This window comes from Cryptomeria japonica, chromosome 11 (assembly GCF_030272615.1).
Source record: "Cryptomeria japonica chromosome 11, Sugi_1.0, whole genome shotgun sequence".
NCBI lineage: Eukaryota > Viridiplantae > Streptophyta > Pinopsida > Cupressales > Cupressaceae > Cryptomeria > Cryptomeria japonica.
Genome location: NC_081415.1, coordinates 429529597 through 429546450, shown reverse-complemented (window position 1 = coordinate 429546450; position 16854 = coordinate 429529597). Strand labels below are relative to the sequence as shown.

Below are 16854 nucleotides of genomic sequence, written 5' to 3'. Positions count from 1 at the left end.
ATGACTGACAACTCCAACCCAACGAATGATTTCTTATTGATCAAGGGTTGTATTTGCAACTGCGAACAAGGAAGCATCATGAAACAACAAAAGGAGGTCTTTGTGTTGATGACTAAGTTGGAGGAGGATACTATTCGTAGGATTATAAGAGAAAAGCTCTTGCAGGTCACTGACATCCATAATGCAAAGATAGTGGAAAGGTTCCTATATAATCTAATAAGAACAACTGAGAACTTCAAGTGGATCATGGAGCAATCGATAGATGGATAGCAATATCATATAACAAAGAAGCATCCAAGGCCCTCAGTTGCTTATCACATGACCTCAAAGATGACTTGTTTAGGGGTGTAATATGCATCCCCATTCCAAGAAAGAACAAAGACATGAAACAAGCGATCATGTTATCTAAAGAAGGTTTAGCAAAGAACAACATGCAAACCCATACATACATTATAAATTTCAATGAAAATCTTTTTTCACTTGCTTAAATTGAAAGGTTGCAGGAGGTCATTGAAGGCCATTCATATCATGATCTATTCCCTTGTGTGATAGGCACTAATATAACTAAATATTTGATGTCATTTTAATATCCTTTTGACAACATTTTACTAAAAAACATAAAATTATAATCATAATCGAAAATAAAGTTTTATAATTATTACCCTAAGACTTTGGAATTCAACTTGTTAATCCTATAAAACACCAAACCAAAGTTTGACATGACAAAAATACATTCCTAAAAGCAATTGAGAGTATGATTTTCTCATTTATACCTAAAAGAAGAAGCAGCAAGAATAACACAAAAAATTTATGCCTTTGTCATATTGTCAAAAGGATTGACTATTTTTAGTTTGTATTTCTATTTTTTTTATTTTTTCCCTTGTGGTGATATAGTGTATTTTAAAATATTTTTAATAGTTAATATAAATGCCTGTTTGATTTTAAAAGAAAATTAACTATAAAATTTGTGGCAGACAGTTTTTCTGAATATGCGAAAAAAGTTACATTTTTCCATTGTTTTGCAGGCGAATTTAGAAGGATTGAGTTGTTGCAGGTAATTTAATTTGAATGTTCAGTAAACCCCTCGGTTCTTGACTATCTAGAAGCGGGCGCCTCTATATTACACTTAGTTTTGTTTCTCAGTGTCCTTTGATTACCCAGTCGCCACAAGTGGTGTGGTTTATGCCATTTTATAGCAATTTGAGTTTGCATTAGGGCTCGCTCCTCATCTTTGCCCTATTTCTTATTTTGTTTTGCACCGTTCTTAAATTTAAGAGGGTGATATATCCCTTCAATTTCTTTGAAACAGCTTTCTCTTTAGTTTATAAAATCGTAGCCAGTGATCTTCCTGGTGCAGCCGAAGACTAGTCTTCAGGATGTCTTGGTGCACTATCGAGTCGGATCCCGGTAAGTTTTCTATGTTCCATCCGTTCTTATTATCTTACATCAATTTATACTCTTGCGAATGCCTCGCTAGTGACAATATTTGTTTTGCTTAATACATTTTTTTATAACTATGTATGGCTTTATGGTTTCCATTGATGCTTCAACCCCGTAGTGCACCTGCTCATGGTCGCCAAAAACCATTTAAGTTTACAAGAGTTGTTTTTTCGCTCCATATCACATAATGACTGGTTAGTTAATCGTATCATTTCACAAAATGACAGGTATATTACTACTTCACAGACAGACAGACAGACAGACAGACATATATATATATATATATACACGCACATGTGCATGTATGTAGTATATACATATGAATAAATGTCCACACATATAAATACACAAAATATATGAATAGATAGATAAACTAATGTATATACACAAACTAATGTATATGTGTGTATATGTATATATAAATCTATATCTTTGTGTATATATATACATTCACTCACACACATATACACACACTTGCATATGGACACCTTTATCTACATACACACTCAAATGTATGCATATAGACTTATATATATATACACACGTATGTATATCTATGTTCCCCAAAGTTTTTAGGAAAAAGACAGTAGGGGATGGAAGACCACATTTTTGGGATGGTTTTTTTGGAGGGCATTTTTTGGTGGATGGCATGGGATATCTATTTTAAAAAATAGGATTTTTCAAATATAGAAGAAAATTTCAAATATTTATATGATAACATTAATAATGCATTAATCATAGACATTATATACTTTAATACATAACTTTAGATTTTTGAGATTTCACATTACACTTGACAAACATATTAACAAAATTTAATTGCTTTCATTGTTAAACTGCATTTATAATATAAATTTTACAGTAAAACACTCGAAGGCTGAAAGTTTTGACTACAAAATGACAAAAAACAGATAAAATATGCAGCTGCCCCTATTCAGCATTTGGTAATACCATAATTTAAAGACTTAGACTCTGCAACCCAAAATTTTGACTCAGATTTGGGACTTGACACGAACTCGACAAAAAGAAAACCTCATACTTACACCCAAAAAAAGAAATTAATGCATTTAGAGAACATTAAAGTCTAATCTGACTATCAATTTGTCATAATGCAAACATTAGAGATTATATAATTCTCAAACTCTCAAAATTTGAAATTTCATCATTCCAAGTATATAACAGCATAATAAATTTATAAATGTTTACATATGATGATACGTCAAAATGAAAAAAACAAAACAACCAAATACGATCCACACTTCCTCTTTACCCTTCTAGTGTAAAATTTTTAGGCCTTGAACTAGAAGGTAAGTTAGTATCAAAATGATAATAGATCGTTTCTTCAAAAGTGTGTTCATTTTCCTTCACTGCATCCACTTTTCCTTCTTCAGCTGTAATTCTCTCCAGTTTTGCAAGATCTTCATTAGTAAACAGGACATCGTCTTGTTCATCGACAATTCATTCACCATAAAGATCAATCTCATCCAAGTCGATGGAATCATGTGAAATGCCCTTCACATTTCTAGTTCGAAGGCGAAGGTTGTACCTAATGAAGACAAGATCATTGAGACACTTTTGGGTCAACTTTTTTTTCTTCTTCATGTGAATGCTCTCAAATAGATTCCAATTGCCTTCACACTTAGAAGCACTATAGGGCTGGGACAAAATACAGATGGCTAGCCTTTGAAGATTTGGCATGCCAACACCATAATCCTCCCACCATAAATCTACAAGAAATTTTTTAAAACATATAAGAATTAAGTAATAAATATAAGAATCAAGTTTCTAATTTCTACTTATAGTATTGAACCAAAAATTAAAAGTTTTTTTTTTTATCTGGTTGTTTTTCTCTCTTTTGAATTGCTTGAGCTGAAGAAAAGAGTCTCCCCCCCGCACCCTTATAGGCCATGAATAGATTGATGAAATATAGCAATTTAATTATTATATATGTAAAATAAATGTTTCTAGTGAGCCAAATCCATAAATAAGATGTAGTAAATCCTACCTCCAACTCATCAAAAACTTTGTCTCTTATCCTAGCATCTAGCACCATCTTATCAATGCATGAAATAACACTTGCCATGACCTCCTCATCAACCTTAAATGTATTAGAGAAGTAGAACTCTGGGTTCAAGTAGTAGGCCAAGGTTTGTATTTTTTTGGTGGAGTTCGTCTGTCCATATGCAATTAATGCTGTGCCAAATGATTTCATATTTCTTGTTGTTGCCACCATGGTAATGCAAAATGGCCTCTTTGGCCTTATCCATGGCCTCATAATGGAAGCCCATTAGCATGTTGTCTCCATCCACTAGATGAATAACCTTGACCAAAGGTTCTCTTACCTAAGAAATTGATTTTTTAAAAAAAATTATTACAAAATTAACGATAAAGAAAACAAAAAATAGATATTTTTGTATTTGTTATTGAAGAAGTTGAGAAATACAACTTCAGAGATCCCAAGAACACTTGCAAGTAAAATACCTGTCACAAGAGAAGAATGGAGGCAAAAAAGCAATAATGGGTCTGAAGAAAAAGATTATCATTCAGAGAGGGAATGAAATAAAAAGTACAATACAATCTTTATAATAGGAGAATATGCAACCCTAAAGTTGAGCAACCCTAAAGAAACCCTAAAGGGATAAAGTGTATTAAATAACTAGAATAATTATTAAATACCTACTATATTATTAAATGCCTAAGTTTAGCTTAAGTGTAGAGGATAATAGACTAATAATTAAATAAAGAATTATTAGCTAATGCATGATAACTCTAACACCCCCCCTTAAGATGAAATTAGGGACTAGCTAAAAAACTAAATGTATGAAGCAAAATGCAACTACACGATGAAGGCAAATTTGGGTCCCGACAACAAGGCATGATGAGGTACCCTATCACAACCAAATCTCTATAAACCGGAGAAATAGAGAAAACCACGTGGGAAAAAACTCTATTCCAAAAAGAGATGGAAAAGCATGCTAAAAAAAACATGAAGGAAGGAAGGCCTCAATGAGACCCCCCAAGGACAACTTCCTTCACCCCAAGCATAGAGCGTAACTGAAGGTAGCGCGGAGATGCAAAAGGTTTAGTGAAGATGTCAACAACCTGCTCCTTTGTAGGAATGTACTCCAAGATGAGAAAACCATCCTGAATCAACTGTCTAATGAAGTGCATGTGAATCTCAATGTGTTTAGTCCTCTGGTGCTCCACTGGGTTGTGGGAAATGTGAATGGCACTCTGATTGTCACACCAAAGAATAGTGACACTATCAGGAGGAAACCCAAACTCAGTCATCAATTGTCGAAGCCATAAAACCTCTTGACTAGCTAATACCGCTGCTTGGTACTCAACCTCTGTAGATGATAATGCAATAGCAGACTGATTCTTGTAAGACCATGTAATAGGGCCAGAACCAAGGCAAAAAACAAAGCCAGAAGTAGATTTCCAATCATGAGCATCACCAGCCCAATCTGAGTCAGTGAAGCCAACAATGTGAGGGGATCCTGAAGTATAGTGAATGCCAAACTGTGTAGTGCCTCGAATGTACCTCAAAATACGCTTGGCAACTTGCCAATGGCTCTCATGGAGATCATGGGAGAACCTCGAGACAAGACCAATCACAAAGGAAAGATCTGGGCGTGTATGTGTCAGGTACAACAAATTGCCAACCAACTGCCTGTATAAGGTAGGATCCACGGAAGGTGTAGAAAGACAAAACAACACCTGATTGAAATGGTGTGGGTGCAGGCTTGCAAGTAAGCATGTCAAATCTGTGAAGCATATCAAGAGCATACTTCTGTTGAAGAATGGAAATCCCATCGAAAGATTGAATAACCTGTAGGCCCAAAAAATAGTGTAGAAGTCCAAGATCTGTCATCTCAAAGTGCTCCATCAAAGCTCTCTGAATATCTTGAATCAAGGAGGATGAGCTCCCAGTAATGATGAGATCATCAACATATAGCACAAGGATAACTATATCATCCCCCTGACGCTGAATACAAACTGTGGGATCAGAATGACAACATGTGAAGAGTGTGGAGAGCAAGAAAGAGTCCATCTTCTCATACCAGGCCCGAGGGGCCTGTTTGAGACCGTATAATGAACGCCGAAGTCTGCAAACCAAAGAGGAATCCTGCACAAATCCCTGAGGCTGCTCCATATAGATCTCCTCATGAAGGTTTCCAAGCAAGAAGGCACTCTTCACATCCATCTGAAAAACTGTCCATCCCTGTGAAGCTGCAAGTGAAAGTACAAAGCGAATAGAATTCATCTTGGCGGCAGGAGCAAAGGTCTCGGAGTAATCAATACCCTCCACCTGAGAAAACCCCTTTGCAACAAGACGAGCCTTATACTTATTAATAGAACCATCTGCAACATACTTGGTACGATACACCCACTTGCAGCGAACCAACTTTCTTCCTTTCGGAAGAGTACAAAGATCCCAAGTATGATTCTTCATCAAAGAAAAATACTCCTCATCCATGGCCCTATCCCACTCTGGGTGACCTGTCGCCTCTGAAAATTTCTAAGGATCATCCGAAATGGCATGACTCAAAAGACTAGAACCAGATGTCTATGCACGAGTACGACGAGTCTGAAGGATCACCTGCCATAGAACCAGTGGCATCAATTGTAAGCCAGGCCCACTTGGGCAAAGGCTGAGCTTGCGGGTGGTGGTGGTGGTGGATATGGCTGACCATCATCTGCATCATCCTCAAGGAATAAGGAATTCTCAAAAGATGAAGAGGGAGAAGGAGGCAGTGAGGGAGAAGCTGGTGATGGAGAATCCATCTGAGGAAGGTGCTCATCAAATTGGACATCCTGCCTAAACAGGACCTCTCAGGAATTAGGATCAAACAACCTGTACACCTTAACATCCTCACAGTAGCCAACAAATATGAGTGGTTGGCTCTTCCTCTCCATGGATTTCCTCTGAGCATCTGGAATAAATGCCCAAGCCTCATTACCAAAAACTCGGAATGATGAAACATCAGGCTTAACATGGGACCAAGCCTCCTCAGGAGTCATCTGGCGCAATGCCTTATGAGGCATTCCGATTCTGAATATAAGTGGCAAAATTGACCGCCTCAACTCAAAAAGCAGGCTGCATAGAACGTGATTGAAGCATACAATTGGCCATCTCCCGTAGTGCTCTGTTCTTTCTCTTAGCAACACCATTCTGCTGAGGAGTGTGAGGAACTGATAACTGATGCTACAAACCATGCTCTGTGCAAAAATCTGTAAAAGCCTGATTCACATATTCTCTCCCATTATATTTGCATATCCTCCGGATAGAAAGATGAAACTGCTTCTCTACAAATGTCTTAAAGACTTGGAATGAATCAAAGACATTAGACTTATACTTAAGAAAGTACACCCATGTACGTTTGGAGAAGTCATCAATGAATGTGAGCACATACTTGGACCTTGAAAAAGATGGAGTCGGAAATGACATAAGATCATTGTGTACCAAATCAAAGGGTGCCTTAGCACATGTGGCTCTACCTGTAGGAAAAGGATCCCGGTGATGCTTGCCAAGTGCACAACTCTGACATACACCATCAGTACAGGATATCTGAGGGAGCCCAATCTCAAGTGCCTGTGTGCTCATCTGCTGTAAGTATCTGTAATTGACATGGCCAAAACGCTCATGCCAAAGTCTGCTCACTGAATTTGCATATGCTACAAGAGAAACACCTGAACCATCTGGACTCTCAAAGCCATCAAACCTGTATAATCGAGAATCAGGATCAACACTGTCAGTAGCCACAACCAAATCAGGATCATGGAGCTCTCTAATAACCACATCATGTGGTGAGAACTCAATTGTTTTACCAGGGCTAGAATGACAAATTTGATAAACAGAGAGGAGGTTTGTCGAAATGTCAGGAACTAGAAGAACATCCTGAATACAACCACCTGTCAATGGAACAGTACCTGAACTTGAAACTGAAAGTTGTACTGAGTCACCAACTGCAATCTGTAAAGTATCATTGTGAGCAAGTGAGGTAATAAGCTGCTGAGAGTGTGTCATGTGGTGAGAAGCCCCTGAATCAATAATCTAAGTGGATGCAAAAGTAATAGCTCGTGCAGAAAGATCATGTCTTTTCCCTATAGAAGAGGAAGGAGGCTGAGGAGAAGAAATATGATGCCTCTAATCGTTTCCAACACCGGGAAACTGGATGTCCTTCCTTGCCACAAAAACTGCAAAGTTCATCTGATTTCTTCTTAGTCTTGGAGGAAGACTCACAAGACTTAGAAGATTTCTCCTGTTTGGGATAGGACTTTGGTTTAGAATCAGACTTAGGTGGTGGATTGGAGGGACTCTCATTGCCAGCTGAATCCTTTTTAGGCTTCAGTTTCTGCTTGTTCTCTTTAGATGTCTGTGCAACCAATGCTTTGTTCTTTGATCCTGCGACAGTGTCCAACTGAGATAGGTCAGCCTACTCACGAGTCAAGCGATCACAAAACACATCAAATGTAGGTATGGTGAAGCGTGTACCCAAGGCATCCATAATAGAATAAAATGTTGAAGCAAATATCTGATAGGGACCTTGAAGCTTAGAGAGAATCAGGTAGATACACTCTGTGTCTGTCTTATTTTCACCACAACTGTGGAGGATAGATCTGGTGGTTTTAAACTTGTTTAGAAAGTCTTCAATGCGAGGAAAGGACTTAGGTAACAAGGAAGAGAGTTTTGCCTCAATTTGTAATGCTCTGAACTCATTGATGGTACCAAAAAGATAATCAAATTTGGACCACATAGCTCGAGGAGTGAGCAAACCATCAAGGTGAAAAAGCAAGCTGTCTGAAACATGTAAGGAGATGACACCCATAGCCTCATCCATCTTATTCCTGTGGTGAAGAATCTCAAAAGGACGCTGCAACTGAGGCTGAGACTCATCTAAATAGGACCACAACCCTGTTGACCTGAGAAGCCTTGTCATACGAGCTTTCCAGATGTGATAGTTCTGTGATGTAAGAAGCTCAACTGAAGAATCTGCCATGTGTACTTGTACTTGTACTTGCTCGTGTTTTTTTTAATTAAGTGATCTTTCAGACTAGACAAAGGATGTAGAAGGGGGTTTGTTGTTTGAGTTTTAGGTGTTCTGATTTTCTGAAGTAAATTACAGAAAGTAGAAAATAACACCCCACACAAGATGAAAAACCAAACCCCAGTACAGTCTGAAAGCCAAAAAGAAAGGCAAGAGCAAAAAGAATGCTTCAGACAACATCTTGTGTACCTAGTAAAATTTCTGGAACAATGAACCTCAAATCTGAATAGGGCTCTCCAAGGCCTTTCCGACGCCTATTCGTTTGCCGAAAAAGGAGTCCGTTTGCCCAAGTTATGGCTCCTGGAGTGCAGAAAAAAGCTCTGACCTTGACGGCAAAAAATAGGTACAAAATAAAAAAATCTGCAAATCTCACCTCTAGATCTGAAAAGAGCTCGAAGAGAGCTTTCCGACGCCTATTCGTTTTCCAAAATCCGACTCCGTTTGCCCAAGTTATGGCAAAAAAATGACCCCCCTGTCAAAAAACATTCATTGAAGGGCTAGGCAGTGACTGGGCGGAGGTGGCGAGACGGCTGGGTGGCGGTGGTGGCTGGGCGACGACTGTGTGGTGGGGAACCGGTTGCGGTTAGCAGACCGCCGACTGGGAGACAGTGGCTACTGACGGGAATCGAAACTAGCTTGGTCGCTGTGACTGCCTGCGGTGATCGCCGGGTAGCTGGTCGCGGTGGTTAGTTTATCGCCGGGTAGCTGGCCGTGGCGGTTAGTAAACCGCCGACGGCCGGCGGGGTTTACAACGACCTGGGTACGCCATTAAACTACCCAAAAATCAATTTTTTAATTTTTAATTTTTTTTTTTTTTGCAAAAATCTCCTCGATCCGCATGCAAAAGGGGGGTTGTACGGCCCTGAGCAAAAAAAATTTGCTTTAGATGTCAATTTTCTCCAAATTTGAGAAATTATATATGAAAATAGGGGTTTTTGGGTGCTCTGAGCACAACCGTGTGGTCAATTTGAGCCCAAAATGCCCAGAAAAAGGCTACCCCCAAATCTAAAAGAAAAATCTCTTAAATCTGAAACCCTCAAAGCTCCAAAAAATCTTCTGAAAAATGAGGAACAAGTAGCAGCAAATGAAGGCTCTGACACCATGAAGAAGTTGAGAAATACAACTTCAGAGATCCCAAGAACACCTACAAGCAAAATACCTCTCACAAGAGAAGAATGGAGGCAAAAAAGCAATAATTGCTCTGAAGAAAAAGATTATCAATCAGAGAGGGAATGAAATAAAAAGTACAATACAATCCTTATAAAAGGAGAATATGCAACTCTAAAGTTGTGCAACCCTTAAGAAACCCTAAAGGGATAAAGTGTATTTAAATACCTTCCATATTATTAAATGCCTAAGTTTAGCTTAAGCGTAGAGGATAATAGACTAATAATTAAATAAAGAATTATTAGGTAATGCATGATAACTCTAACAGTTACTTATCTCGATTAACTCTTTGTTTTTGATGAATAAGTCATAAAAAGTTATTCTTGTGATTTTCTCCCTTTCAACATTATTGGAAAATGGAGACTCCAACCAAGCATCAAACACAAACATTTTCTTGAGATGAGGAATTGTGACAAGAATGTGTTTGCAAAGTGAGGAAGTGGCTAGCAAGTCGCGTCACTTTTGGTTGCACAAGCTCCTTGTCATTTGTGTGCATTCTCATAAAAAAACACCCAAGTATGATCATAGATAAATTTGGTAACATGTTTAGCATCTTCAACCACATTTTTCACCCATCCTCCAATCTTTCCAATGCCCTCTAACAGTAAATCCAAGCAATGTGCATTAGGAGGAGGCCAAGAAATAGTAGGATGCCTCTCCATAACAAGTCTCCCTATGGCTACATATGCTGCCGTGTTGTTTGTGATAAGTTGGACAACGTTCTCAACCCCAACCTCATGGATCACCTTGTCCAATAGATTGCACAAAGTCTCAACATTTTTGACTTTATACAAGGCATCTAGAGACTTCAAGAATGCCAATGTGCCATGAGAAGCCATTGAAAAGTTAAGGAGAGTCGTATCCTGTCCATCTGTCCATCCATTTGTTAAAATGCTGCAGCCTTTTTTTCACCATACTTTCCTTTGATCATCAACCAAAAGCTGTATTTTTTATGGATTCCTATAGCAATGACCCACTCAATTGTTTCAGTGTTGGATTCTTAAAACCTTTCCCAACAACTATTAATGCATTCACCAACCCTTACCAATATGGGTTGTTTGCCACATTGAAAGGTAAGTTATTATAGTACCAACAAAAAAGTTTGTTGTTGCCATCCCGCATGGTGTTTTTCTTTATTCCAGGGAATACCCTTAACTAAGGGTTATGCTCTTGGGACATTGTGTGAAATACAAAAGTTTGGTAATGATGAAGATGGCTAAAAGCAGAAATAGAACCCTCAGGACTCTCACCAATAGAGGAATGCGAATGATGAATGCTTGGATTTGGGGTAACAAAGGAATTTATAGATACATTCGGATTCATCATTATTGCTATTGCTTCTTTTGTTTTTTGATTTTCTACTTTTTTCATTTTAAACTCAACAAGTAGGGCATTCATCTTTTTAGTAACCTCTTTGGACACCTTAGGCATACCTTCACATTTTCTCTAGGTATTTTAGCAAGGTGGTATTTTAATCTATTGATTCCTCTTGTCATAGGCTACTTGCATTCATTACAAGCGTCTTGGCCTTTGATAGCTCTTGGTGTCCCATACTTTTGTATAGGATCTTTTCTACCACTCATTTTTGTTGAACTTGACATTGCTGTATTAACATAGAAAAAAAATTGGCAGCAAGCAAAATGGTAAGCATTTATTTAAAAAAATAGAATGCAAATAGAATCTAAAAGTGTTAAGAAATAAAGGATGAGGGGAAATAAGTTTTTTTTGATAGAATTTGCCCTTAATTTTCAATTTTTTTTTGACTTTTGAATCAAGAAAACACACAAAAAAGAAAATAATAGTTTCTTATTTGATGATTTGATTAACTTTCAATCCTTAAGAATTCTCTTTTGAAATTTTCTTCGTGCTAGGTTGAGGTTTCATTGGTTGAAATGGGTGAATAAAAGCAAAAAATGACAAAAAAATGATGTTTTTTTCACTTAAAAGTTGTGGTTGGGCATTTTGGCATAGTTTAGGAGTCCAAAATTAGGAATTAGGTTTCCGAGCTTGAGATTCGTCGAGTCTTGGCCCTGGACTCGAACAGACTTGGCTCATGAGCTTGGTCAATTCAGTGCAGCCAAGAAAAGTACTCGCGAGTTTGTAGAGTCTTGCTGAGTCTTCAAACACTAGGTAATACTTCATCAAAATTGGAGTCTGAGTTCAAGTCATTGCACCATGAGGGGTTGCTTCATCTAATGGAACTCCAACCAATTCCTTCTTTGCCTCCTCTTTGTCAACTTGTATGGCATCTTAGGGATCAATATTCCAATGCAGGGTTGGAGTCTAATGATACTTAGGAATTTGTTGATTCTATAGCCACAAGGCACTATGCAAGACCACCAACTTCTCTAATCGTCTAAAAGTATGTAAAGTACCTTTTTGGTCATTCTAGCATCCTTGGAATCCTCCAACTTTCTTGGAGAGCACCAACATTATGGGGAAGGCATTTTGATAGTGGAAGAGAGTTTTTGATGTCTAGATGAGTATAATGGTATAGTCTGTGTGCAGATCTAACATTATTGGAGCACTCCACACTTCTTGGAGAAGTCTGTCATCTTAAAAAAATGCTAAGTTGCACATGGATAGATTGCCTATGCACTTAGGGTATTGATGGTGGGTTAGAATTCCTATTTTGAGCTATTTTATTATTTTTTGTAACATTCACAGTTTTGTGAAAAATAATTAAATTAAGCTGTGTATAAGCTTGGACGACTTCTTTGATCAATTATTTCACAAAGCTACTTTCAGGGTTTTAAAAGATAAAGTTAAATTAATAGTCACTTGACAAAAAAGGGATTTTTTTTCAAAAAGGGGATTTTTTTTTTTCAAAAAAAGCAAAATACGTTAAAGTGAAAAGGCAAAAAAACATTTTTCTGGAAAAAGCAACAAAAAAGGGTATAGAAGGAGGAAATGGAAATGGAACATGCATTCTTCTAAACATTTTATTATACAAACTTCAATTTGGAGGGATTAAACTTGGTTCATTCTTCAGTTGGAGATGAAAACCCTTTTTGAATTAGTTTCGTAGACAAAAACCCACCTAGCTAATCGAGTTGGTTCATACAAGATTCCTTGGTGTGTGTAATAATTGAAGAATGAGGAGATTGTGCGAGGTATTGAATAAATATGTTTCGTCAACTTGTGGCCATGCTTGGAGAGTTAGATTATACTTCATTTCCGATATCATTTGTAAGCAAAACTTAATAGATTATATGTGGAGAGGGCTTGAAATCAAGTACGAGCAAAATATAAATACAAGTATGAACACAGAGAATGAAGTTCATGGTAGGTTTAAGGTAGAATTATGAATTTATTGTGAAGGCTTTCAAATATGTAGTTCGCCATAATCCAGTAGGGGGTGTGAGGTCAAGGAGCTACCAGAAGGGATTGCAGCCATTTCCTGAGGGTTTAAACTTTAAACCCCTACGCAGCCAATCGCTTCCCTTGTCTTGGGGAATATTCATTAAAAATACTAGCCACTTCACTTTGTGTGATTAACAAACCCTATGGCCAGGTTATTAGACAGTTTATGAGTTTTAAATAGCTGTCAAAATGTCTACAACAGTCTGCAGGGGTGTTGAGTGAATTTCTAATCTACAATGATTATAAGCAATAGTATTGGAGGTTGCAGGTTTGAAAAGAGGTGATAAGTCATCCTATCTGTAGCAGCAGCAGTCAGCAAATAGGTCTGCAGGGATAAAAGAACAGCAGCACTGAGAGCAACTGTGTATAGGACTGACAACCTTTCAAGATTGCAGGGAGACATAACGGTAGTTCTGGAGATATTTGCAATAGCCTTGATAAGAATGCAGGTTTAAAAAAAGAGCAGATTAAGACAAATCTGAGTAGTTGTGACTTTCAACAGCATTCCTTCATATTAACCAGCATCCTCGAGGTCAGATTTGCCTTTGATTGAATTTGTACTTTTTGTGTGATCATTTTAGCAATGCTATTAATGAATTTATGCATCAAATCGGGGAAACTTGTGATATATGATGATATTCAATTGACAGAAACTTATCTCTAAATCAGTTCAATTTGATTGTTTAATAAGCCTTCTGTCAAACACTTGCAAAATATACAAATAGATAACATATTTCAGTGGTTGCATTTCATCAAACCATTGTCGAACAGGGGAGGTTGTAGTGAGCTCTCTGGTCTTCCAAATGGTGATATGCTTGAAGCATTATATAAAGAAGAGAAAAGGCTAAGCAATGTTGCAAATTTTTTTGTTGCCTTACACAATAATAAACTTCTTGCACAAAAGTTTCTTGATGAATGGTTCTCTGGTCTACGGGAAAAAAAATTGGGGATGCACATCTCGTTTTCCTGCATGATTCAAAAAGGATTTTTTGTGGTTTTCTTTAAACTCACGCTATGCAAGAGCATGCTCTGGTTAAACAATTTTGGAATGTGGGTAATGCTGTCATTAGGGCATTAAAATGGTCTCCTGATGTCTTGAATGAAGAAATTTTAGCTATCTCTGTCCCTAGATGGCTTGTTGTAAAGGACGTATGTGCACAATTATGGCCTTTCTGCCCCAGCTCCTTGCTCCATGGGCAAGGTGCTCCAAGTAGAGGAAACTAGAAGTACCCTGCAAGACTTTTAGTTGCTCTCTCTCTCTCTCTCTCTCTCTCTCTCTCTCTCTCTCTCTCTCATTCTCGAGCAAATTGGAATAATCTTGGAGGTTATCTCTGTACCTGTAAAATTGAACTTTTGGGAGGCCTAAACTCATGCTTCCCTGCAAAAAAGGACACCAGAAAAAGAATTGCCCTAATTTCAAGCTAAGATCCTTGAGAAATCCAATGTTTAGCCCTAAGGGAAGTATGGAAATCCTTGTTGAAATTCCTGTTGTGCCTCTTTTAGAGGAGTTTCCCCCAGTCAGAGAAAATGGAAAGGAGAATTTAATGGAAAAAAATCTTGATTGTGATGATCAAAATAAAAATGATACAAGTGTGCTAGAATATACCCAAATTGCTCCTAATCCTTTGCCCAATACCAATAGTGGACAGCAAAAAAAAGCCCAAGCATTAACATTGGACATGATTAAAGCTAAGATTAATTAAGCCAGAAAGATTTGCAAGATTTTTTAGATCAGGTAGAACCAAAGTGGGGTTCAAAGTCTTTACCCAATAAGGGTTCCATAGATAAAGAGGTGTTAAATCCCACGCTTGATAGCTGTCCAATTTTAAGTGAGGATGAAATAATGGAAGGGGTTGAGAGGAGTATCTCCTCTATTGAAAAGAAAGAGGAACAAAAAGAAGAGGAAGCACCTTAGTAGAGGTGACAGTGAACAAAAAAATAGAAAAGAAGGGCAAAGAAGACAAAATTCCCAGATGATTTTATAAGTTCAGGGATACCAAAGAAGGGGCACCTATCTTAAATGAACATGAACTTGAATTGCATTAGTTGGAACATCAGGGGTCTTGAATCCCCTGATAGAAAATTCATTATCAAAAGAATGTGCATGTAGTTTGGTAAAATTGATGTCCTCATGTTACATGAGGTGAAGGTAGTAGGATTCATTCTTGATACCATTTTAAACCTTGTTTGGAAAGAGTCACTTCATTTCTATACTAAGCATGAAAAAGGCAGAGGTGGTACTGCTCTTATTTTGAACAATAGATGGGCACGCTCTACCACCTCTGCTCTTATTTTGAACAATAGATGGGCACACTCTATTAGGGAGTCTGGATCTTCACCTTGTAATAGAGCCATTTGGATTATTCTGGAGATTGGGGAAAAAAGATTTGGGTTTTGCTCAATCCATGCCCCAAATTACTATGGTGATAGGATTGAACTGTGGAAGTGCTTGAGCAATTTACCCAATATCCCCTAGATTCTTGGTGGGGATTTTAACATGATAGAATGTAATGAAGACAAGGTTGGTGGTCTTGATATGGGTTGGAAGGGCAATGAGAAGTTTTTTTTGGTACAAAATGAAGAACAAGTTTAACCTATTTGATCCTTTGGAAGGCCTCATAAAAGAAAGTAAAGGAATCTGGTTTACTTGGTGCAATTTTCAAAAGGGTCCTAAGAGGATTTTGTTGGAAATGTGCCTCTAATTCACTTGACCCTTGTTCATACTGATCGGGTTAACTCTAGCCGATGAAACAGTGTGAAGGAAATCTATGAACTCTATCGGTATAACTTTTGCCGATGAACTCGACATATCAAAGCTCGGAGAAGTAGGTTTGAAGTCATCCTGATGACCCGACGAAGTCGTCTTCGGTCATCGGGAGTGCTATCGGCTATCGGATAGACTTGTTCGGTGTTATGCCAATACCCGATGAATCCTCCTTGGGTCATCAGAGTGCTATCGGCTATCGGGTAGACTTGTTCCGTGTTATGCCGATACCCGACGAAGTCGTTTTCGGTCATTGGGGTGGCATCGGTTATCAGATGGACGAAAGGATAAAAGGTGTGCAGTTTAGATCCAGATCCAACGGTCATCACTTTACTGCTATGGAAAGATGCACGTATGTTATTTCTTGCGACTTGGTGACCATGGTGGGCCCGACATAAAGAGCAACTCAGACAGTTTAACGGGTGAGCAAGTCCGGGATGATCGGACGATTGTCGCTATACGGCTATGGCAAGATGCAACTATTCTGTCCATAAGGTAAGATACAGCATACCATTCTGCTGTTACAAACAATGACTGCGAATAATTCAGTCTGCTGTGATGACCTTGCTATGACCCGAGTCTCCAGACGATATCTTATATCAATCTGATCTGCTTTTTATAAGGTGGTGTCTTTCAATTGTTTGCACTATTTGGAAGAGACACTATCGTGTCTCGTCACTAACAAATGGCTATTGTTTGGGTGTAATCGCACCTTACTGATAATGCATTATTCTCATTGCTATGTTTATTAACCGATGTATTTCAAATTGCTGTGCCAATGCCATTGTCTTCCCAATGTTTATAACTAGATACTACAGAAAGTTGTGGGGTCTTCAAAATGACGTTATTGTCTGATTATTGACACCCATTCCTAGTATCAATGCGGGGTCAGATTGGTGACTGGGTCTGTTTTAGGAGATAGGAAAATTGTGAAATCTTTATAAAGAGAATTTTCGTTTGTGAGCAGTCATGGTGAAGGCGGGGACATGTACTATAATACTATTTGTAAATAAATTGTATTGTGGGAATTATTATTTTGGGTAAAATCAGTTATATCCCCAAAAGGGG

At 38.0% G+C, this 16854-nt stretch overlaps 1 protein-coding gene across 2 annotated transcripts in view; it reads left to right on the top strand.

The window, feature by feature from the left end:
• Positions 1-935: 935 nt before the first annotated feature.
• The window catches only part of LOC131073659 (ubiquitin carboxyl-terminal hydrolase 2), an 80153-nt gene continuing 64234 nt past the window's right edge, over positions 936-16854 (top strand). The window contains exons 1-2 of one of the 2 annotated variants that reach the window (XM_058010160.2): positions 936-1054; positions 1310-1407. In XM_058010160.2, the coding sequence (XP_057866143.1) occupies positions 1377-1407 (31 nt within the window). In that variant the 5' untranslated portion in view covers positions 936-1054; positions 1310-1376. The remainder of the gene's footprint in view (positions 1055-1309; positions 1408-16854) is intronic. The other variant, XM_058010159.2, reaches the window with a different exon arrangement.